The 23,065-nt window shown below is 43.6% G+C and overlaps 1 protein-coding gene across 1 annotated transcript in view; it reads left to right on the top strand.

The window, feature by feature from the left end:
- Positions 1–23,065, top strand: part of LOC311144254 (adhesion G-protein coupled receptor V1-like) — a gene marked incomplete at its 5' end in the record, with an annotated part of 183,987 nt that overhangs the window by 21,282 nt on the left and 139,640 nt on the right. The window contains 15 exons of the mRNA XM_084180264.1: positions 577–1,145; positions 1,286–1,556; positions 5,501–5,830; positions 6,692–6,868; positions 8,977–9,200; positions 9,599–9,631; positions 10,409–10,535; positions 10,728–10,913; positions 11,108–11,288; positions 11,508–11,671; positions 11,844–11,967; positions 12,152–12,412; positions 15,145–15,271; positions 15,648–15,865; positions 18,569–19,303. Coding sequence (XP_084036390.1) covers positions 577–1,145; positions 1,286–1,556; positions 5,501–5,830; positions 6,692–6,868; positions 8,977–9,200; positions 9,599–9,631; positions 10,409–10,535; positions 10,728–10,913; positions 11,108–11,288; positions 11,508–11,671; positions 11,844–11,967; positions 12,152–12,412; positions 15,145–15,271; positions 15,648–15,865; positions 18,569–19,303 — 3,727 coding nt within the window. The remainder of the gene's footprint in view (positions 1–576; positions 1,146–1,285; positions 1,557–5,500; positions 5,831–6,691; positions 6,869–8,976; positions 9,201–9,598; positions 9,632–10,408; positions 10,536–10,727; positions 10,914–11,107; positions 11,289–11,507; positions 11,672–11,843; positions 11,968–12,151; positions 12,413–15,144; positions 15,272–15,647; positions 15,866–18,568; positions 19,304–23,065) is intronic.

The raw sequence follows: 23,065 nt of genomic DNA, 5'->3' as shown, positions 1-23,065 counted from the left end.
TACATGTAGGTAGAGTTATTAAAGTGCCATGTTGTGCTGCTGCCATGTTGTGTTGCTACCGTATTGTTGTCATGTTGTGTTGCTACCATGCTGTGTTGTCATGTGTTGCTGCCATGCTGTGTTGTTGTCTTAGCTTTATGTAGTGTTGTGGTGTCTCTCTTATCGTGATGTGTGTTTTTTCCTACATTTTTATTTTTAATCCCAGTCCCCGTCCCCGCAGGAGGCCTTTTGCCTTCTGGTAGGCCGTCATTGTAAATAATAATTTGTTCTTAACTGACTTGCCTAGTTAAATAAAGGTTAAATAAAATAAAAAATATTAAGGGCAGACATTCTTATAGTACAAGAAAATCTTTAAGGGAGATAGTGTCATGTAATGGAAACACAAGGGAAGTTATGTTGTGTAGAATGAGATCAGGGCATACAGGATTGAATTCCTCTTTGAAATTGATAGGGAAACATGGTACTGGAATGTGTAATGGATGTATGGTAGAGGAAATGGTTGAACATGTATTATTCTTTTGTGAAATGCATGATGGTAAAACATCACTAAACCGTTGTTACTGTCATTTCCCTCAGATCCCTGAGGATGACGAGGTGTTCACAGTCAGGCTGACGGGCGTGGCGGGCGGGGCGGTCCTCAACCCCAATGGCAGCAGCGTGGAGCTGAAGATCCGCCGGAACGACAGCCCTCTGCGCTTCTCCCAGTCCCAGGTGGCCGTTGCCGAGACCGCCGGGGTCATCTCCCTGATCGTGACCCGCGGCCTCCTGGCTGACCACGGCCGCCTGGTGGGCTCAGACGACACAGAGATCTCTGTGGACTACGTGGTCGTCAGCGGCGACGGGGCAGGCAGCGCCACTCCAGCGGTGGATTTCGTGGACCTGCAGGCGGTACGAACAGTGACATTTCCCCCATGGGTCTATGAGGCACGTCTGCTCTTCAACATCAGCGATGACGAGGTGCCGGAGATTGCCGAGTCGTTCCACGTGGTGCTGCTGGAGGAGACGGTGAGAGGAGATGCAGTGCTGATCCCGCCCAATGCCGTGCTGGTCACCATCGAGCCCAATGATAAGCCCCACGGGGTCCTGTCTATCAGTGGCAGCCAACTCACTCAGCTAATCAGTATCAACGAGGATAAGACTGACAGGTTGGTCAAACTACAGTTAGGAGGAGAATGTTATTGGATCAGTGTGTCATCTTATAACATTATAGTTTCCAAACACATTGAACCTCAACTGTTTCTGTGTCTCTGCTATTCTCACATCCCCACCCTCTCTTGTCCAAAAGATTTGACGGTATCTCCATCGTGAGGAACGGCGGTAACTATGGTGACATCTCTGTCAACTGGACCATCAGTCGGAACTCCAGCGACCGCTCGCCCGTGTCAGATGACCTGAGCCCCGAGGCGGGCACACTGTGGTTGACGGCGGGTCAGATGAGCGCGGTCTTGCCCTTGAACATCACAGCTGATGAGCTTCCAGAGGAAGCAGAGGCCTTCATCCTCCGACTGCTGCCGGATACTGTGCAGGGAGGGGCCGAAGTGGACGAGCCTATGGAGGTCAGTCTGGCCTGGCTACTCACACTTCAACTAGGATATGATTGGTTAGGATTCCACTGCTGTTAATTGATTGATTGATTGGTTGATTGGTCCAACAGTACCAATCTATATTTTAAGTTTCAGTTCTAATACTAGAGTCTGACGATTTGTTTTGTATTCAGACGTAGGGTTTTCTGGTATTTAAACCAGATTTTATGTTCAGTTCTGTCATTTTGTTGATGCTGTTGGTTTTGAGGAGCTCTGTGTTGGCTGTTGTTTAATTGCAATACCAAATTCAAGCTGGGGAAGACAGAAAGTTGAATCAGGACAGTCAGAAAGTTGCTTGTCAACCCTGGTAGCTTAGTGCCATGTCTAGCATTGGGCAGCGCCTGACAGAGAGGGAGGGAGGGAGGGAGGGAGGGAGGGAGAGAGGGAGGGAGAGAGCAGGTCTACTACCCACGCCCTCCTGAGGAGGTTTGCGGGGGAGGGCTACACTTGTGGGGGACACATCTGGAGAGCAGTCCCCTCCTCTCTAGAGGATGTGGTCGTGTGTGTGTGTGTGTGTGTGTGTGTGTGTGTGTGTGTGTGTGTGTGTGTGTGTGTGTGTGTGTGTGTGTGTGTGTGTGTGTGTGTGTGTGTGTGTGTGTGTGGGTGGCTGGAGGTGGGTGGGTGGGTGGCTGGAGACTTGGCACACACCCTGGTCCTGTACAGTAGACCCTGCTAATACTGTCACTTCACACTGGGTGTTCCCTTAATGTGGTTGAAATAATCTAAACAAAGACAAAACAACTGTGGGGGGTATGCCTGTGTGTGTGTGTGTGTGTTTTTGGTTTTACTATACTTGTGGGGACCAGAAGTCCTCACAAGGATAGTAGGGTCATTCTACAGATTCGGTGCCTTTTGTGATTGAGGAGGATGAAACAATGAACATTAAAATCTTAAGCTTTTTTTTATTTGATGTGACAAAGTAATGTGTGTACTTGATAGAAAATACATTTTCCCATCTCAATGTAGAGTATTAAGTTATTATTCTGTATTATTTTCTCAAACAAGTCCCAATTTAATTCAACCCCGTCACAGTCATTTTGTTATTCAACTATTCATTTTTCCAATAAGCTTGAGATCAGCTTCTGGCATAATCTCACAGTTTAGATGTCCCTTGTAAATAATGGCATATTGTAATTAAAGAGAAAATCAAGAAAAACTGACCAGCACCATCCTTTCCAGTTTACGATGAAGAAATTTCTAATCTAACTCCACATTTTCGCAAGAAATGTGCAAGAATGCTGCGTAATTCCTGACAAAATTGAAATAGCCTTATTTACCCTGATTTAATACACACAATAAAAACACTATTGATGTTATATTTTGTGTATTTAATACAAAAATGTAAAAAAATAATCTCGTAACAGGGATGAATGCACCGCAACAGGGTTGAAAATCATGTAACAGGGTTGAGTGAAAAGCATCACGTGTCATATGTTTTATCTTTTGAGATCACTAACATGTTGCCATTTTTTAAACATTTTAAACATTTTTAAACCTACTGTCAACATAGCTTTTAAAATCTAAAGAATCTAGATGAAAGCTAGACAGAGTAAAACACATTAATGAACTAATAACAGTAACAACATCTGAAATTGTAGGTCAAGGTCAAGTCAATGACCAGTTTACTCTCCAAAACTAATTACTGTATCCTTTTAATCACTATGTAGTAAAATGAACGTGAACTTGCAGATAATACTCCTAAATATGTCAGTACAAACCAGTCGGCTAGTGAACATGAACCCCTCATGCACCAGTTGCCAAGGCAGTATACTGTATGTCTTTTTAGACTAGTCTTCATTTACATTCTCTAGTCTTTTTATGCATTACCAAATTATGCTTTAAAGCAACAAAACTTTATTTTCTGTTGATTGTGTGTCCATGACCACCACCACCTCGTGTCTTAAAGATCTTACATTTCCAGGAGAATTACCTGACCACCGGCGCGCGGATGTCCCTCACCTTCCTCTCTATGTGTGTTTCCTTTCTGCTGCTGTTTTTTCCATTGTTGAATCTGAAATTGTAGGTCAAGGTCAAGTCAATGACCTGCTTACTCTTCAAGACTAAATATTGTATCCTTTTAATCACTATGTAGTAAAATGAACATGAACTTGCAGATAATACTCCTAAATATGTCAATGTATATAGGAGAGAGAACAAATTAATTGTCACTTTTTTAAAGTTATTATTTTCAAAAATTCCTCGTACTTTTAGTTGATACTGTAAAACCGTAAACAACAAACATTCAACAAGAAAATATGATTGGTATTAAGCAATATACATTAAATATTGCTAATATTTAACAGCTATTCAACCCTGTAACAGCCATTCAACCCCGTAACATTGAAAAATGTGATGGGGTTGAATGTGACAGGGTTGAAGATTTTGTGCTAATCTGTTGCTAATTCGGGATGCTAGCAGCTAGCAGTGTGCCACATGGCCTTATTCAACAAAAGACATTGTTATACTTCATAGCTATAAAAACAATTCTTGGTAAAATCTTAACTATGAATTCCCCCCCCCAACAGAGTTGAATACCTGAGATTGACAAAGCCCATATGTGCTTAAAAAACATGAAATATTTATAAAAAGTGAGAGAGCAGCTTACCACTTGTCACACCAGGCTTCTCTGAAGACTTGTATGATGTCACTTCCTCATAAATGATGTCCACAGGATCAAACCATTATTTAATTGTGAGTGGGGGTATTGTTGCGTTACGGGGTTGAAAGAAATACAAGGACAGGGGTAAAAGCCTGAATTTCTCAGAAAATAAAATGTCTTATGCTGAGAAAATGGATTATGCATAATAAGGGGGCATATACAATTAATTTAACAAAAAAAAAGCATTATTATTTAACACTGTGTACTCAAAATGAGTCACGCCATTTGCATGATGGTCAATAGGGACAGGCGAAATTCTTAATACTCCTAAGAAAAGCAAACATATAAGTATTGAAATTCATCTCTGTTTAAAATCATATTCTCTACTCCATATTAAAAACATGTAAAACTTTGAAATGTTGTAATTTAAGTGTAGTTTGATAAATGTTCTGACAAGTTATAACACTAGTACATCTTGGGACACTGACAATACTGAAATGTCACCGAATCTGTAGAATGACCCAGTAAATCAAGGAAAATTCGAACAAATGGGGACATTTCACCAGTCCCCACAAGGAAAAAGGCTATTTTGGGTTTAGGGGTTAGGTTTAGGGTTAGGGTTACTATAAGGGTTAGGTTTAGGATTAGGATTTAGGGTTAGGGTTACTGTAAGGGTTAGGTTTAGGATTAGGGTTTGTGGTTAGGGTTAGGGTTAAGGGTTAGGGTTAGGTGTTAGGGAAAATAGGATTTTGTTTGGTCCCCACAAGGATAGTAAAACAAATGTGTGTGTGTGTGTATGAGTGGGTGTGGCAGTGTGATGTCTTTATTACTGCCATCTTTGTCACAGCTTCCCATGTTGGCTATGTGTGAAAGGAGTGGGTAGATCTAACCCTTGTTTATGTTAATGCATTAGAACACACACACACGCACACACACAGTGGTTGGACTCTCAACATGTGGTATCTGCTGTCCATGTGTGTATAAGCAGTTGACTAAGCACTGCTTGTAAGCATTAGAAGACAACTCTTGTAGTTGAATAAGTTCATCAATGTATGTGTCAAGAGAATACAAATGATTTAACACACACTCCAAATGCTGCAAGCCTGCAACACTTGGAACCTGTCAGACAGCCATGAGTCCTTGTCAAACATCTACAGTAAGCCCTAGTAAAAAAGCTCATGAAAGCTATTCTAGCCCATTTAATTAAAGAGGATGCATCTCTAAAATTAGCCCAGGGCTCTTTCTTTATGACACAGAGTCTGGTGCTTTCTCCTCCCCCCCCCCCCCTTTTCCTTCCTCTCCCTCCCTCCTTCCACAGATGATGTTCTACATCCAGGACAGTGATGACGTGTACGGCCTGTTCCGCTTCCACCCGGAGGAGAACCAGACCATCCAAAGTCAGCCCGATGGACGCTTCCTGTCCCTTAGCTTTCTGCGGGAGGGGGGCACCCTGGGGGAGGTAGCCCTGGCCGTCCACACCCTCTACATCCCCGCGGGGCCCGTGAACCCCGGGCTGGCCCGGGACGGGGTGCTGAACGGCAGCCGCTCTACTACTGTGCTGTTCTCTCAGGGCCAGGACCTGGCCAGACTCACCCTGCCCATCCGCAACGATGCCTTCCTGCAGAACGGAGCCCACTTCCTCATCCAGGTGGGGCCAGAGGTCTCGGACGGCAACACCTTTGGGTCAAATACTGACCCAGTCATAGAAGTACTGTCACAGGGAGTGGGACACAGAATTCATACAGGGGAGGTTTTATGTCCATTTTGTTTGAATTAGTGCGAAGACTTTAACATAGCTCACCTGTGCTACTGTATGCAAATGTTTTTAGAAAGTGGTGAGCCACTCCAGCTTTGGAAAATGTTGGTTGGTTCTTAGTTTTTTCAAGCTTGTCCAGAGACATGGTTCCTCATTTGCATGTGTGAGAGACTTGGACCTGAGAACTGTGCTCTGGCCTGTTGCCATGGGATCTGTCCAAGCATCCAAACAAACAGCCCTCATCAGGCAGCGCTTAAAAACAAAGTACCTCCTTCACATTCAATAGGTCCCAAACTGCTCCCTCACACACATGCGAAAACACACACCCCAAAGAAGAGGTAGATTAACAGTGCTGAGAGGTCTTTGGAGATAGGTCATTCATAGTGTAGTGAGAGAGTAAAGTTAAGAGAGTGGTTTAATTGGAATCATGGAGGGGTAAAGAGGTACAGTACTGCACAATAGAACACTAATGCCTGAGAGAAAACTGCCACATTGCATGAACGCTTAACATTCTGTTCCTTCCCTGATTAACTAACTCCACAATACCTGAATGAAGCCCACACCTCTACTTATACAGTATACCACTCATATGAGAGTAATGTATTTCTTTTCTTTTTTTAAGACATTTTTAAAGGGTTTCATTTTCCATTTGGCTAACACAACAAATAATGCGGCCTACTGGTATTCAGGTCATGTATTTGAAGATGGCTATAGGGGATTTGTGCTTAATAATCATTGCTGTCTCTCTTTCAGCTGGATAGTGTGGACCTGATCAGTATCAGCCCTCCCATCCCATCTGTGAGTCCTCACTTCGGAGGGGCGCTCAACCTCACCCTCACAGTCACCCCCGAAATCGCCAATGGGGAGATCGGCTTCACCAGTAACACCACGGTGGTGGTGTATGAGCCAGAGGACACCAACACTAGCACGGTACAATGCTAACCCTCTGTCTGCATCAATGGCACACATGTTTGCATGGTACGGTACTATGCTAACCCTCTGTCTGCTTCAATTGCATACATGTTAGCATGGTACGCTATTACGCTAATCCTCTGTCTGTATCAATGGCACACATGTTAGCACAGTACACTAACCCTCTGTCTGCTCAATGGCACACCTGTGTAGTGTACCGTGACTCTGTTTTGATCTGGCTGTAGATACTGTATGTGTGGTGATGTTACTCTGATGTTACAATGATGACTTTACCGCAATGAAATGTATTTTTAAATCGTAATTACTGCAGTTGAATGATCACTACAGTACAGTGGCTTGCGAAAGGATTCACCACCCTTGGCATTTTTCCTATTTTGTTGCCTTACAACCTGAATTAATGATTTTTGGGGGGTTTGTATCATTTGATTTACACAACATGCCTACCACTTTGAAGATGCAACATCTTTTTTATTGTGAAACAAACAAGAAATAAGACAAAAAAACAGAACTTGAGCGTGCATAACTATTCACCCTCATACTTTGTAGAGCCACCTTTTGCAGCAATTACAGCTGCAAGTCTCTTGGGGTATGTCTCTATAAGCTTGGCACATCTAGCCACTTGGATTTTTGCCCATTCTTCAAGGCAAAACTGCTCCAGCTCCTTCAAGTTGGATGGGTTCCGCTGGTGTACAGCAATCTTTAAGTCATACCACAGATTCTCAATTGGATTGAGGTCTGGGCTTTGACTAGGCCATTCCAAGACATTTAAATGTTTCCCCTTAAACCACTGGAGTGTTGCTTTAGCAGTATGCTTAGGGTCATTGTCCTGCTGGAAGGTGAACCTCCGTCCCAGTCTCAAATCTCTGGAAGACTGAAACAGGTTTCCCTCAAGAATTTACCTGTATTTAGCGCCATCCATCATTCCTTCAATTCTGACCAGTTTCCCAGTCCCTGCTGATGAAAAACATCCCCATAGCATGATGCTGCCACCACCATACTTCACTATGGGGATGGTGTTCTCTGGGTGATGAGAGGTGTTGGGTTAGCGCCAGACATAGCGTTTTCCTTGATGGCCAAAAAGCTCAATTTCAGTCTCATCTGACCAGAGTACCTTCTTCCATATGTTTGGGGAGTCTCCCACATGCCTTTTGGCGAACACCAAACGTGTTTGCTTATTTTTTTCTTTAATCAATGGCTTTTTTTCTGGCCACTCTTCCGTAAAGCCCAGCTCTGTGGAGTGTACGACTTATAGTGGTCCTATGGACAGATACTCCAATCTCGGCTGTGGAGCTTTGCAGCTCCTTCAGGGTTATCTTTGGTCTCTTTGTTGCCTCTTTGATTAATGCCCTCCTTGCCTGGTCCGTGAGTTTTGGTGGGCGGCCCTCTCTTGGCAGGTTTGTTGTGGTGCCATATTCTTTCCATTTTTAAATAATGGATATAATGGTGCTCTGTGGGATGTTAAAAGTTTCGGAGATTTTTTTATAACCCAACCCTGATCTGTACTTCTCCACAACTTTGTCCCTGACCTGTTTGGAGAGCTCCTTGGTCTTGATGGTGCCACTTGCTTGGTGGTGCCCCTTGCTTAGTGGTGTTGCAGACTCTGGGGCCTTTCAGAACAGGTGTATATATACTGAGATAATGTGACAGATCATGTGACACTTAGATTACACACAGGTTAACTTTATTGAACAAATTATGTGACTTCTGAAGGTAATTGGTTGCACCAGATCTTATTTAGGGGCTTCATAGCAAAGGGGGTGAATACATATGCATGCACCACTTTTCCGTTATTTATTTTGTAGCATTCACTTCACCAATTTGGACTATTTTGTATGTCCATTACATGAAATCCAAATAAAAATCTATTTAAATTACAGGTTGTAAATTATAGGTTGTAATGCAACAAAATAGGAAAAAAACGCCAAGGGGGATGAATACTTTTGCAAGGCATTGTATGTTTGAACAGCAATTTGCAGGTCTTGTTTCATGTAAGGTAGCTACAGTGTTTATAATGGAAAGGCTTCTTATCCTACGAGTCAGTTTGTTCAAATGTCTAATATGACTGCAGATGGTTGAGGGTTAAGGAATTCTTCCTCCTCCCACAGGTGACCCTCAGCCTGCGGCGGGACGGTACAGATGGACAGGCCGTGGTGTTCTGGAGCCTTCGACCAATCGGAGACAACCAGGCTGACGTCACCACTGACGACCTGAAAACTCTGAGTGGCTCAGTGGTGTTCCTGACGGGACAGAGCGACGCCGTCATCAACGTCACCGTCATGGCCGATGACATACCCGAGGTCAACGAGACCCTTTTCCTCACTCTGGACAGGTACTGGACAGCAACTCTGGGGAGCTTTTGGTTGGCCAACAGATTCTTATTCTGTTAATCAGTAGCAATGTAACTTTATAAATAAGTGTCTGATTATGCTCTGTTGCGGTACCACACGCCATTGCCATATGTCCTGGGATTTGAATCGGTAGCGTACTGGCCACTTGTTCATTTACTTAACAACAATGCCTGGCTGTGCTTAAAATGATTAAAACAATTAAATAGTGTATTTTTTAAGAATTGCTAAAATGAGCAGTGAGACCAGGGTGTCATAAGGACAGCCCCTCCCTTACCCCTACTCCTACCCCTACCCCTACTCCAATTCCTGCCTGTCATCTGTTACCCATGACCTGTGACGGGAACCTTGGCTCTCCCTCCCTCCCACCCCTCTCCTGCAGGGTGGAGACTCCGCGCTTTGTAGTGTACTTCGGGTAAGTGGAGAGTGGAGTGAGCCTGGACTCTTTGTGTGCTTTAAATCAGGACTTTGTCTGGGGAAAAAGGGACCACTTTAGGATTTCTGGGGCCTTTGGTTTGATGGGAAAGGGGGGTTGTTGTGGTGGTTTTGTGGGGTTGTGCATTGGGAAGAGAGGAGCGTGGGTGTGGGAAGTAAGAAGGGATCTTCTTTGTGTTGCACCTAATTTTAACCATTCTTTATGCCCTCCTGTAAAGACATCAGTGTTTGTATGCATGCTGCGAGTTGGATTCAAGTGTTTGTTTGGTATGCTTTGCTCTGTCCTCCCTCTGCTTTTCATTTACCCCTTATGTGGCCACACTCGCACACATGTACACACACACAGACACACACACACACACACACACACACACACACACACAGACACACACACACACATACACCCTGCTCATCAGGGGCCAGGCTGACAGAACACACAGGCCCCCTCTGCTGTGAGAGAGAGAGGCTCAGGGGGCCACTGAGTGACACGGTTAATCAGAGCAGCTCAAACAACAGGCCTCTGGTCAATACTGAACATGAGACAATACAAGGAATTTACTCATTCACTGTTTTTAAATGAAGGGTAAGTTGATGAAAATACTTGAATGTTGCTGAAAGCTTTGAAGTGCATCTCCTTGTTGTTTTACATGCTGGCTGTTTTAACATTCCCCCACAACACACGACCCACATTCCCACCGAGATAAAGGCCTGTGAGTTCCTTTTTGGTGTAGCCGCTGAGTTCCCCTCTGTGTTGCAGGGTTAACGTTGAGAACCAGATCCTGAAGCCTGGCTTCACCAGTCGAGAGATAGTCATTGTGGAGAATGACGACCCAGGTGGAGTCTTTGAGTTCTCCCCCTTCTCCAGAGGACCCTGGTACATCAACGTACGTCTGGCAAACAGACAGGCATCATGAATGTTGATGCGCATCTGTTTCATCTACTGTGATGCATGTTGAATATTGACCAACCAGGTCATTTTTGCAAACTACCATGTGTTCTAACCTGCATCAATAACAGCAACACTTCTGACCCCTAGTTTGTCCCCTTTGGTTTGCCCTGTGACCTTTCCTTTATAGGAAGGTGAGGCAGTGGAGCTGCGTGTCATCAGGGCCCAGGGGCAGCTGCTCAAACAGCTGGTGCGGTATGTCCTCATGCCCTCGGGCAACGCCGAGTTCTACGGCGCCACGGGCATCCTGGAGTTTAAGCCCGGGGAGAGGGAGGTGCTGGTGGCACTGGTGGCACGGCCTGACGGGGTCCCTGAGGTACAGCAACACTACTGTCCCTTTATAACATCATGTATGTATGGCATGGACACTCCTTCCTGACTGTGAGGGTGTCACTGGTCCTACAGTTTCCAGTTTTAAATGCCTTTGAAATTCAAAATCAGTTTGCTGGTTGCACAGATTACAGTGCGACAGTCCTGTTAAAGTGCCCTTGTGTGTGTGTCTGTGTGTAGCTGGATGAGACGTTCTCGATGGTACTCAGCAGCTACAGCAATCCACCCAGTCGCCTTGGCAACCACCGAGAGGTCAACATCACGGTGCGGAAGAATGACGATCCCTTTGGGGTCATAGAGTTCGCCCGGTCTGGAGTGGTAGAGGCCATCAACGAGAGCAAAGGCTCCGAGTCTCACTCAGGTACAATGGAGCAGTGGAGGAACAGTGTCTAAAAACTAGACAATACTTTAAGACAATATAGTATAAAGAAAAAATATAACAGGAAAACATTTGTGATCATATTTTAAGTCATTTTAATTCTTTAGAAGATGAGATTCAGTAGAGAGATGATAGAGAAACGAATAGGATTGAGTGTATTATATTGTAAATAGTGTGTTCTGTTGTGGGTTTCCTTGGCAGTGGCCTATCCCGTGGTGAGGAACAGGGGTCGCTTTGGGGAGGTGTCTGTGTCCTGGGTCCTAGAGCCCCACCTGTCTGCTGACGTCAGCCCCGTACAGGGATCCGTTGTGTTTGCTGAGGGGGAGTATGTGAAAAACCTCACCCTCTTCTCTGTACCTGATGAGGTAAAGCCATCTCTCAAACGCTACAATATTTGACCAACAACCACAATCAGGGCTCCTTGACATAATGTGTATAATATCTATGTCAATAAAATGGAATGGTTTAGATGGTATCTGCCATCTTTTCTACACAATACTGCATCTTTACCTGACAATGTCTTGTTTGCTACATTAGCTCCCAGAGGACATGGAGAATTTCACCATCACACTCCTGAACGCGACGGGGGGAGCAAGGCTTGGGAACATACTCAACGCAAGCTTGCAGATAAACAAAAACGATGACCCGATTTACTTTGCAGGTAAGGATGTCTTTGATTTGCTCCCTAGTACTGTATGGAAAGCATTGGGAGTCTTTTCAAGCGCTGCTGTGTGTTAGCAGACATAGAGTGGATATATCAAGTGACATAGTGTTTATGTCAAGTGGCATGGTGGTTATGTCAGTTGAAATAGGATGACGTAATACTCTGCCTCTCTGTCCTCCAGAGCCTGTGGTTGTCAGGCTTCAGGAGGGCGATGTGGCCAACTTCACCGTTTTGAGGGCTGGTCCGGCTGACTTTGTCGCCACGGTGATGTATCGCGTCGACTACGGAGAGGCGTCACTGGGTGACTTGGCCCCGCTGAGTAACGACACTGTGCTCGTGTTTGATGTGGGAGAATGGTCAAAGAACATCTCTATAGCTGTGGAGGAGGACGACACACCTGAGACTGACGAACCCTTCTACATTATCCTCTACAACACTACAGGTGTGTAAGGCTGCCACGTTTTCTATGCATTCAAACAAACAAGATACTTCTCCTGACCTCGTGACCTGAACAGGAAAAACTCTGAGCTCTAGTTTTAACCAATGGCTAGGGTCCAGAATGGTTCCTGGTCAGGTGGTCAGGAAAAACTCCTGGCCTTACTCACATTGGACAACCTTCCATACTACACAATCTAATTCATACTCTCAATACAATAGCACAAAGTTATATTGGTCAAGTCATTTTAGAGACAACTGTAGTACGAAACAATCAGCCTCATTACGTTGACTGTTTTTCCTCGTTTAGTAGCTGTAGCTCCAGTGTCTTTGACAGTTGTTTCTGTACATTGGTGAGTAACTGGGTTGATTAGCATTGACATTGGTGACCCTGAAAAGCCCTCCTAATCCCTGTATTGTGTGACACAGACAGGGATGAAAGCGGGTGGGCCTGTGGGGGAACTTAATTACCGAACTCAGACTCACTCTGCATGCTGCAGCACAAAGCCAGCCAGCCAAGTCCACTACTCCACTCCACTGCCTGGCCTGGCTGTATGTGCATGGACTACTTTGAGTGAAAATAAGGGTTAGCCCACTCTGCTCCTCTCCAAGCCTTAGTTTATGAGAGATGGCTCTTATATTACTTTTGTGGCGGACATCTGCAAATGGAACCCTGACCCTCTCCGCTGGGTTGCCGTGGTTACTGTGTGCTATGTTAATGAGAACAGTCTCTCCTTTTTGTTATGATATTTAGCATGACAATACTATGTGGGAATTATAAAGCAACCTCGTCTGTCTCTCTCTCTGTTTCTCCTGTAAAAGCACAAGCACATGCTGAGGACATACAGTGGGGAAAAAAAGTATTTAGTCAGTCACCAATTGTGCAAGTTCTCCCACTTAAAAAGATGAGAGAGGCCTGTAATTTTCATCATAGGTACACGTCAACTATGACAGACAAATTGAGGAAAAAAAATACAGAAAATCACATTATAGGATTTTTAATGAATTTATTTGCAAATTATGGTGGAAAATAAGTATTTGGTCACCTACAAACAAGCAAGATTTCTGGCTCTCACAGACATGTAACTTCTTCTTTAAGAGGCTCCTCTGTCCTCCACTCGTTACCTGTATTAATGGCACCTGTTTGAACTTGTTATCAGTATAAAAGACACCTGTCCACAACCTCAAACAGTCACTCTCCAAACTCCACTACGGCCAAGACCAAACAGCTGTCAAAGGACACCAGAAACACAATTGTAGACCTGCACCAGGCTGGGAAGACTGAATCTGCATTAGGTAAGCAGCTTGGTTTGAAGAAATCAACTGTGGGAGCAATTATTAGGAAATGGAAGACATACAAGACCACTGATAATCTCCCTCGATCTGGGGCTCCACGCAAGATCTCACCCCGTGGGGTCAAAATGATCACAAGAATGGTGAGCAAAAATCCCAGAACCACACGGGGGGACCTAGTGAATGACCTGCAGAGAGCTGGGACCAAAGTGACAAAGCCTACCATCAGTAACACACTACGCCGCCAGGGACACAAATCCTGCAGTGCCAGACGTGTCCCCCTGCTTAAGCCAGTACATGTCCAGGCCCGTCTGAAGTTTGCTAGAGTGCATTTGGATGATCCAGAAGAGGATTGGGAGAATGTCAGATGAAACCAAAATATATTTTTGGTAAAAACTCAACTCGTCGTGTTTGGAGGACAAAGAATGCTGAGTTGCATCCAAAGAACACCATACCTACTGTGAAGCATGGGGGTGGAAACATCATGCTTTGGGGCTGTTTTTCTGCAAAGGGACCAGGACGACTAATCTGTGTAAAGGAAAGAATGAATGGGGCCATGTATCGTGAGATTTTGAGTGAAAACCTCCTTCCATCAGCAAGGGCATTGAAGATGAAACGTGGCTGGGTCTTTCAGCATGACAATGATCCCAAACACACCGCCCGGGCAACGAAGGAGAGGCTTCGTAAAAAGCATTTCAAGGTCCTGGAGTGGCCTAGCCAGTCTCCAGATCTCAACCCCATAGAAAATCTTTGGAGGGAGTTGAAAGTCTGTGTTGCCCAGCGACAGCCCCAAAACATCACTGCTCTAGAGGAGATCTGCATGGAGGAATGGGCCAAAATACCAGCAACAGTGTGTGAAAACCTTGTGAAGACTTACAGAAAACGTTTGACCTGTGTCATTGCCAACAAAGGGTATATAACAAAGTATTGAGAAACTTTTGTTATTGACCAAATACTTATTTTCCACCATAATTTGCAAATAAATTCATAAAAAATCCTACAATGTGATTTTCTGGATTTTTGTTTCTCATTTTGTCTGTCATAGTTGACGTGTACCTATGATGAAAATTACAGGCCTCTCTCATCTTTTTAAGTGGGAGAACTTGCACAATTGGTGGCTGACTAAATACTTTTTTTCTCCACTGTACTTAAAATAGCTTTTTCTTAAAGAAGTCATTCTCGTGTCGTTTTTTCAAACAAGTTTATTTTTAACTAAGCAAGATGTTAAGTTCAAACAAGAACATTTTACTGACTTGAAGGACATTACATGTTTTTTTTTGTCTTCACATTTCATGTTTCTCAGTAATTAGTTATTTAATAACAACAGAGGGACATAGAGTTTGAACAGGCATCGTAAATTTGTTCAGTGACTTCATGCTTTGAAAGCATGTAAAACTGCTGGATTTGAAACCCAGCGTGTGTGTGTTTGTGTGTTTGTGGGGACAGGTGACGCTGTTGTGTATGGGGCGGACACAGGGACAGTGGTGATTGAGGCCAATGATGAGGCCAACGGAATATTCTCCCTGGAATCCACAGAGAGGTCTGTAGAAGAGGGCAAGACCAACAACTTCAAGTAAGGACCAACTCTAGCCGTAATACACCATACACCTTTCCTGCATGCTTGCCCAGCCTCTGGAATAGTTTAGCAGCTCTTAACAAACGTATTGAGTTGATTATTCTAACATCTGTTGTTATAGTTTTATCCAGGGGTGGGACAGTTCGGGTCCTCGGGGGCCGTAATGTCTGCTGGCACTCTTCTCCCTGGCACTTCGTTGGTCCATTAATGTCATTGGTTGCTAAGAAAGTGCTCACATTTAGTTTTCAGGTCTTAATCACTTCCTGTTTTGAAGGAAAACACAGGAAACAGCAGGCATTCAAGCCTCTAAGGTCCTGAGTTGTATCCTTGTGAGTTCTTTCTCAGTCCCACATACAGTCCCTTTGTCTCCTAGTGTTATCAGGGCCAGGGGCCACTTTGGCAACGTGACAGTGTTCTGGCGCCTTTATGCCAATGACACAGCCCTGGAGCCTGGTCAGGAGTTCATCAACAACTTTGGCTCCATTACTTTCACCACGGGAGAGGAGACCAAGCCCATCGTCCTCGAGGCCATCTCAGACAAACTCCCTGAGTTCAACGAGTTCTACATCCTCAGGCTCACCAACATCTCAGGTAAGGGGAAGTGTGAGTGTGAGGCAGATATGCTCCAGGTGAGGGGTGTGGAACTGATCTACTGATCTACTGAACTAGTAGTACTCCTGTAGTAAGTAGGAGACTCACTCACACATAACACACACACAAGCTCACACACACATACACACACCTCATACACACGCTGACACCGTACTCCCATATACACTCACACACACGCATACGCCCACACTCACAAACACACACACATATACACACACACACACACAAACGCACACAGCCAACGCTGCTGTCCCATGTATATAGAGACAGTAGACACTGGACCGTTTCTTTTATACTATCTTTCACACTGTGTATTCATATACTGTATTCTTCATATAGCTCATTCTAAAATATCTACTACTGTACATTATATTTTTGTTACACTATTTATACACCCTACATATTTATATACTGGATTATATACCGGATTCTTATTAATATACTGGATTCTTCCCATATCTCATTTTAATATACTATATCTGCTACTGTACATTGCATTTTTGTTATATTGTTTAAACACTGAGTATTCAAAACATTAAGGACACCTGCTCTTTCCATGACATAGACTGACCAGGTGAATCCAGGTGAAAGCTATGACCCATTATTGATGTCACTTGTTAAATCCACTTCAATCAGTGTAGATGAAGGGGAGGAGACAGATAAAGAAGGATTTTTATGTCTTGAGACAGTCGAGACATGGATTGTGTATGTGTGCCATTCAGAGGTTGAATGGGTAAGACAAAAGATTTAAGTGGCTTTGAAAGGTTATGGTACAGCCTAATTCTAAAATGGATTAAATAAATACAAATCCTCAGCAATCTACACACAATACCCCTTAATGACAAAGTGAAAACAGGTTTTTAGAGATTTTTGCAAATGTATTAAAAATGAAAAAATGAAAAACCTTATGTAAATAAGTATTCAGACCCTTTGCTATGCGACTCGAAATTGAGCTCACGTGCATCCTGTTTCCATTGATCATCCTTGAGATGTTTCTACAACTTGATTGGAGTCCACCTGTGGTAAATTCAATTGATTGGAAATGATTTGGAAAGGCACACACCTGTCCATATAAGGTCCAACAGTTGACAGTGCATGTCAGAGCAAAAACCAAGCCATGAGGTCGAAGGAGTTGTCCGTAGAGCTCCGAGACAGGATTGTGTCGAGGCACAGATCTGGGGAAGGGTACCAAAAAATTTCTGCAGCATTGAAGGTCCCCAAGAACACTGTGGCCTCCATGATTCTTAAATGGAAGAAGTTTGGAACCACCAAGACTCTTTCTAGAGCTGGCCACCCTGCTAAACTGAACAATCAGGGGAGAATGACCTTTGTCAGGGAAGTGACCAAGAACCCGATGGTAGAGATGGGAAAACTTTCCAGAAGGACAACCATCTCTGCAGCACTCCACCAATAATGCCTTTATGGTAGAGTGGCCAGACGGAAGCCACTCCTCAGTAAACGGCACATGACAGCCCACTTGGAGTTTACCAAAATGCACCTAAAGACTCTCACACCCTGAGAAACAAGATTATCTGGTCTGACGAAACCAATATTGAACTCTTTGGCCTGAATGCCAAGTGTCACGTCCGGAGGAAACCTGGCACCATCCTTACGGTGAAGCATGGTGGTGGCAGCATCATGCTGTGGGGATGTTTTTCAGTGGCAGGTACTGGGAGACTAGCAGGATCAAGGGAAAGATGAACGGAGCAAAGTACAGAGAGATCCTTGATGAAAACCTGCTCCAGAGCGCTCAGGACCTCAGACTGGGATGAAGGTTCACCTTCCAACATGACGATGACCCTAAGCACACAGCCAAGACAACGCAGGAGTGGCTTCAGGACAAGTCTCTGAATGTCCTTGAGTGGCCCAGCCCGGATTTGAACCCGATGGAACATCTGTAGAGAGACCTGAAAATAGCTGTGCAGCAACGTTCCCCATCCAACCTGACAGAGCTTGAGAGGATCTGCAGAGAAGAATGGAAGAAACTCCCCAAATACAGGGGTGCCAAGCTTGTAGTGTCATACCCAAGAAGACTCAATGCTGTAATCGCTTCCAAAGGTGCTTCAACAAAGTACTGATTAAAGGGTCTGAATACTAATGTAAATGTGATATTTAATTTTTTAATTTTTAATAAATTAGCTAGATGTATAGAAACCTGTTTTTGCTTTGTCATTATGGGGTATTGTGTGTAGATTGATGAGGGAAAAAAACATTTTAATCAATTTTAAAATAAGGCTGTAACGTAACAAAATGTGGAAAAAGTCAAGGGGTCTGAATACTTTCCGAAGGCACTGTATCTTTCTAGTGAATATACGCATAGATTGCATTTGGATTACTGATACAGAATTATTTGGGTTGTTAACTGGATTTGTCCAGACATGAATGATTTCTTGTTATTTAGTTTTTTATTATTATTTGTTTACTTGTTTGATATTTTTAGCTAGTAACACAAGCATTTCACTGCACCCGCTATAACGTCTACTAAACTTTGTACGCGACCAATAAACTTTGATCTAATTTGATTTAGTATGTTCTTGACTAGAACATCAACATCTGCCTTAAAGCTGCCTATGTTCTCTCAGTTGAAGTGGGGTGTTATGGGTTATTCCTAAATTATTCTGTGTCACGTTACAAATGTTGGCATCAAGCATTAACCATTTTCTGTCTGGTGATATTCCATAGGTGGTTGCCCCGGAGAGGGCGGCCGATTGGCTAATACATCCCTCAACGCCTCTGTCCTGATTCCCTTTAACGATGACCCTTTTGGAGTGTTCACCATCGCCGTCGACAACCTGGACCAGGAAGTGGCCGAGGATATCCTGTCAGAAGAGGACATGTCTGATGTAACTTCCTTCACCATCCTGCGGCAGCAGGGCACCTTCGGGGAGGTGCGGGTTGCCTGGGAGATTGTATCTGTCCATTTCCCTCTCGGCCTCCCTCCCATGCAGGACCTCCTCCTCAGCGCCTCCTTCCCCAAGGAGGTGGAGCTCAGGCCCCACTCCAGGAGGCACCACTCAGGCACCGACGCCTGGTTCTTCTCGGGCCTACAGGGGGCCTACGGCACCATCAGCCCAGAGGAAGGGCCTGGCAGCCTGGCTAACTTCACCTTCTCAGCCTGGCTGGTTTCCAGGCCGGACACCAACGGCTTCATCGTGTCCAAGGGCAACAGGAACGGGACGCTGTACTATGGGGTGAAGATTCAGACCAACGAGTCCCATGTGAGTGTGATGCTGTACTACACAGCCTTGGGGGCCAACAACACCCAGGTGGCCCGGGCCACGGCAGAGAGGTTTGTGGAGGACAACGTGTGGCTCCATGTGCTGATCACGGTGGATGATGGGATTATTGAGTTCTTCCTGAATGGCAACCTTATGCCCAGAGGGATTAAGAGTCTCAAAGGAGAGGCCATCACTGATGGTGAGTCCCAATAATTTAATTATATCTTAAAGCTGGAATCCTTAGTCGCTACATCAATTTTTGGACTTATAAATTAATGATATATACCCATTAATTCTGGAAGAATATAACTTAAAATGCCTCATGAGTTTAGTTCAACTGTCATACCCCATCAGAACCCACAATATAAGCTTGTTTTACTCCAATGTTTATAAACAATGTAAATGTAAACAAACATTGTTTAGCCTCAAAACATGGTTAAAACTATATTTTTGATATCATGGATGATCAGTCCTTGCATCCATAGCTCTGTCTATGAATTTAAGAGTGGTTACATTTCTCCAGGTCCATCCCTCAGCTTTTTTACCAAAACACAGGCAGGCTGCTTGCGTTGTTATTGTTTCAATTAAAGTCGTCCTCCAGTCTCCTTATAATCTCATTTAACACCGGATTTACTTAACAAAATGCACATCTCAATAGGTGGTCCAGGTACAGTATGTCATTATATGATATGGGACAAGTGGGTAGGGGGGGAGGGGGCATTCCTCTTTTGTTCTCCTCTATTGTTCCTCAAGCAAGGGGGAGGATTATGACATCACATTTGACCATCAGACCAACTCCTTGAATGCCCTACTCCTTGACGTTTGCAGTTGTGTAAAAACATATACAGTACCAGTCAAAAGTTTGGACACACCTACTCATTCAAAGGTTTTTCTTAATTTTTTTACTATTTTCTACATTGTAGAATAATAGTGATGACATCAAAACTATGAAATAACACATATGGAATCATGTAGTAACCAAAAAAGTGTTAAATAAATCAAAATATATTTTATATTTGAGATTCTTCAAAGTAACCACCCTTGATAACAGGGTGGCAGTTTCTCGCATGGAATAGCCTTCATTTCTCAGAACAAGAATAGACTGACGAGTTTCAGAAGAAAGTTATTTGTTTCTGGCCATTTTGAGCCTGTAATCGAACCCACAATTGCTGATGCTCCAGATACTCAACTAGTCTCAAGAAGGCCAGTTTTATTGCTTCTTTAATCAGCACAACAGTTTTCAGCTGTGCTAACATAATTGCAAAAGGGTTTTCTAATAATCAATTAGCCTTTTAAAATGATAAACTTGGATTAGCAAACACAACGTGCCATTGGAACACTTGACTTATAGTTGCTAATAATGGGCCTCTGTATGCCTATGCAGATATTCCATAACAAATCAGCCGTTTCCAGCTACAATAGCCATTTACAACATTAACAATGTCTACAATGTATTTCTGATCAATTTGATGTTATTTTAATGGACAAAAAAAATGTTTTTCTTTAGAAAACAAGGACATTTCTAAGTGACCCCAAACTTTTGAACGGTAGTGTATGCTGAGCACTTGTTGGCTGTTTTCCTTTACTCTGCGGTCCAACTGATCCCAAACCATCTCAATTGGGTTGAGGTTTGTGGAGGCCAGTTCATCTGATGCAGCACTCCATCACTCTCCTTGGTCAAATAACCCTTACACAGCCTGGAGGTGTGTTTTGGGTCATTGTCCTGTTGAAAAACAAATGATAGTCCCACTAAGCGCAAACCAGATGGGATGGCATATCGCTGCAGAATGCTGTGGTAGCCATGCTGGTTAAGTGTGCCATCAGTGATGGCGGCGCACAATTGGCCCAGCGTCGTCCAGGGTAGGGGAGGGAATGGCCGGCAGGGATGTAGCTCAGTTGGTAGAGCATGGCATTTGCAACGCCAGGGTTGTGGGTTCGATTCCCACGGGGGACCAGTATGAAAGATAAAAAATAATACAAAATAATGTATGCACTCACTAACTGTAAGTCGCTCTGGATAAGAGCATCTGCTAAATGACTAAAATGTAAATGTAAATAAATCACCAACAGTGTCACCAGCAAAGCACCCCCACACCATAACACCTCCTCAATCTCAAATTTGGACTCATCAGACCAAAGGACAGATGTCCATTGCTTGTGTTTATTGGCCGAAACAAGTCTCTTCTTCTTATTGGTGTCCTTTAGTAGTGGTTTCTTTGCAGCAATTCGACCATGAAGGCCTGATTCACACAGTCTCCTCTGAACAGTTGATGTTGAGATGTGTCTGTTACTTGAACTGTGAAGCATTTATTTGGGCTGTAATCTGAGGCTGGTAACTCTAATGAATTTATCCTCTGCAGCAGAGGTAACTCTGGTTCTTTCTTTCCTGTGGGGGTCCTCATGAGAGCCAGTTTCATCATAGTGCTTGATGGTTTTTGTGACTGCACTTGAAGAAACTTTCAAAGTTCTTGATATTTTCCGTATTAACTGACCTTCATGTCTTAAAGTAATGATGGACTGTCGTTTCTGTTTGCTTATTTGAGCTGTTCTTGCCATAATATTGACTTGGTCTTTTACCAAATAGGGCTATCTTCTGATTACCAGCCCTACCTTGTCACAACACAACTGATTGACTCAAACGCATTAAGAAGGAAATAACTTTTAACAAGGCACACCTATTAATTGAAATGCATTCCAGGTGACTACCTCATGAAGCTGGTTGAGAGAATGCCAAGAGTGTGCAAAGCTGTCATCAAGGGTGGTTACTTTGAAGAATATCAAATATAAAATATATTTTGATTTGTTTAACACTTTTTTGGTTACTACATGATTCCATATGTGTTATTTCATAGTGTTGATATCTTCACTATCATTCTACAATGTAGAACATTTTAAAAATAAAGAAAAACTCTTGAATGAGTATGTTTGTCCAAACTTTTGACTGGTTCTGTATATATTTTACTCAAAACATACCCTTTACTGTGTGTGTACTGTATTTATACTTGGGATATCGTTTTCAACAGGAAACGGAGGACGTCTTTAAGGATTCTAGCTTTAAAGACAAGATTCATAATACTTATTAAGACAGTATCTCACGGAATGTTTTGGATAGGAGTTACAAACTGAACTGGGCCTCTACTCCACTAGCTAGAGTTCAATCAGCTTCCTGTAGCTATGCCAACCATCTCAGTCATATTTTGTATCTGAATCTGCATAGTTTAATGATTTTAGTAAATTATAATGAAGGTATAACTGTTAATTAATGATGTCCAAAATGAACCGTTTGAAATTATACTTATAATTGTGTTATTGTATAATCTACACTCTCAGACAACAGTAACTTCAATTAAGTCTAGCCTCTCTGAGCCTGTTCCCATGAGTTGTCTCACTCTCAGCAGACAGAGGCTTCCCCATCAATCTGACGTCACTGGTGGTCTATGAGTGACAACTGTGGGACCCTGTTCCTCTCCTTGCTCTTGTGGCCCACATCTGGTCAGGAAGGATCTAGTTAAAACCCTCCATGCATTCCACCCAACCCCTCTCCCATTGTTTAGACTTACAGAGATTCTGCAATGCTTGAGCGAGCGCTTTGCCGCCGCAATGGTGGACATTGTTACAGGCAGACGGCAGTTTTCTTTTCTCCCCTCAATAACTGGGACTATCTGTGTTGATAGCTTTTCTTTGGTTAACTTCAATCAAAGGGATATAAATGTGAACATCAGACACGTCCGACATTGTCTGACACTGTCAACTCAACCAGCGTTTTATTGCTTTGTCTGATGGCTTTGTCCGTGGTCACCATCGCAGGTTTTCTCAATTTGTCCAGTGTTCTGCTTGGTACTGGTCAAGCCCTCAGAAAGGTGGTTCATCATAGGGAATGACCTCTGAACTAGTTAATAGTTAAAAAATGTGCAATGCAGAGATAGGCCTAATGATGATGCTCTGTACCCACTTTTTTCCA

The sequence above is a fragment of the Coregonus lavaretus genome, assembly GCF_964263955.1.
Source record: "Coregonus lavaretus genome assembly, chromosome: 17".
Classification (NCBI taxonomy): domain Eukaryota; kingdom Metazoa; phylum Chordata; class Actinopteri; order Salmoniformes; family Salmonidae; genus Coregonus; species Coregonus lavaretus.
Note: the sequence above shows the minus strand (reverse complement) of the source record. Positions and strands in the feature narration are given on the sequence as shown.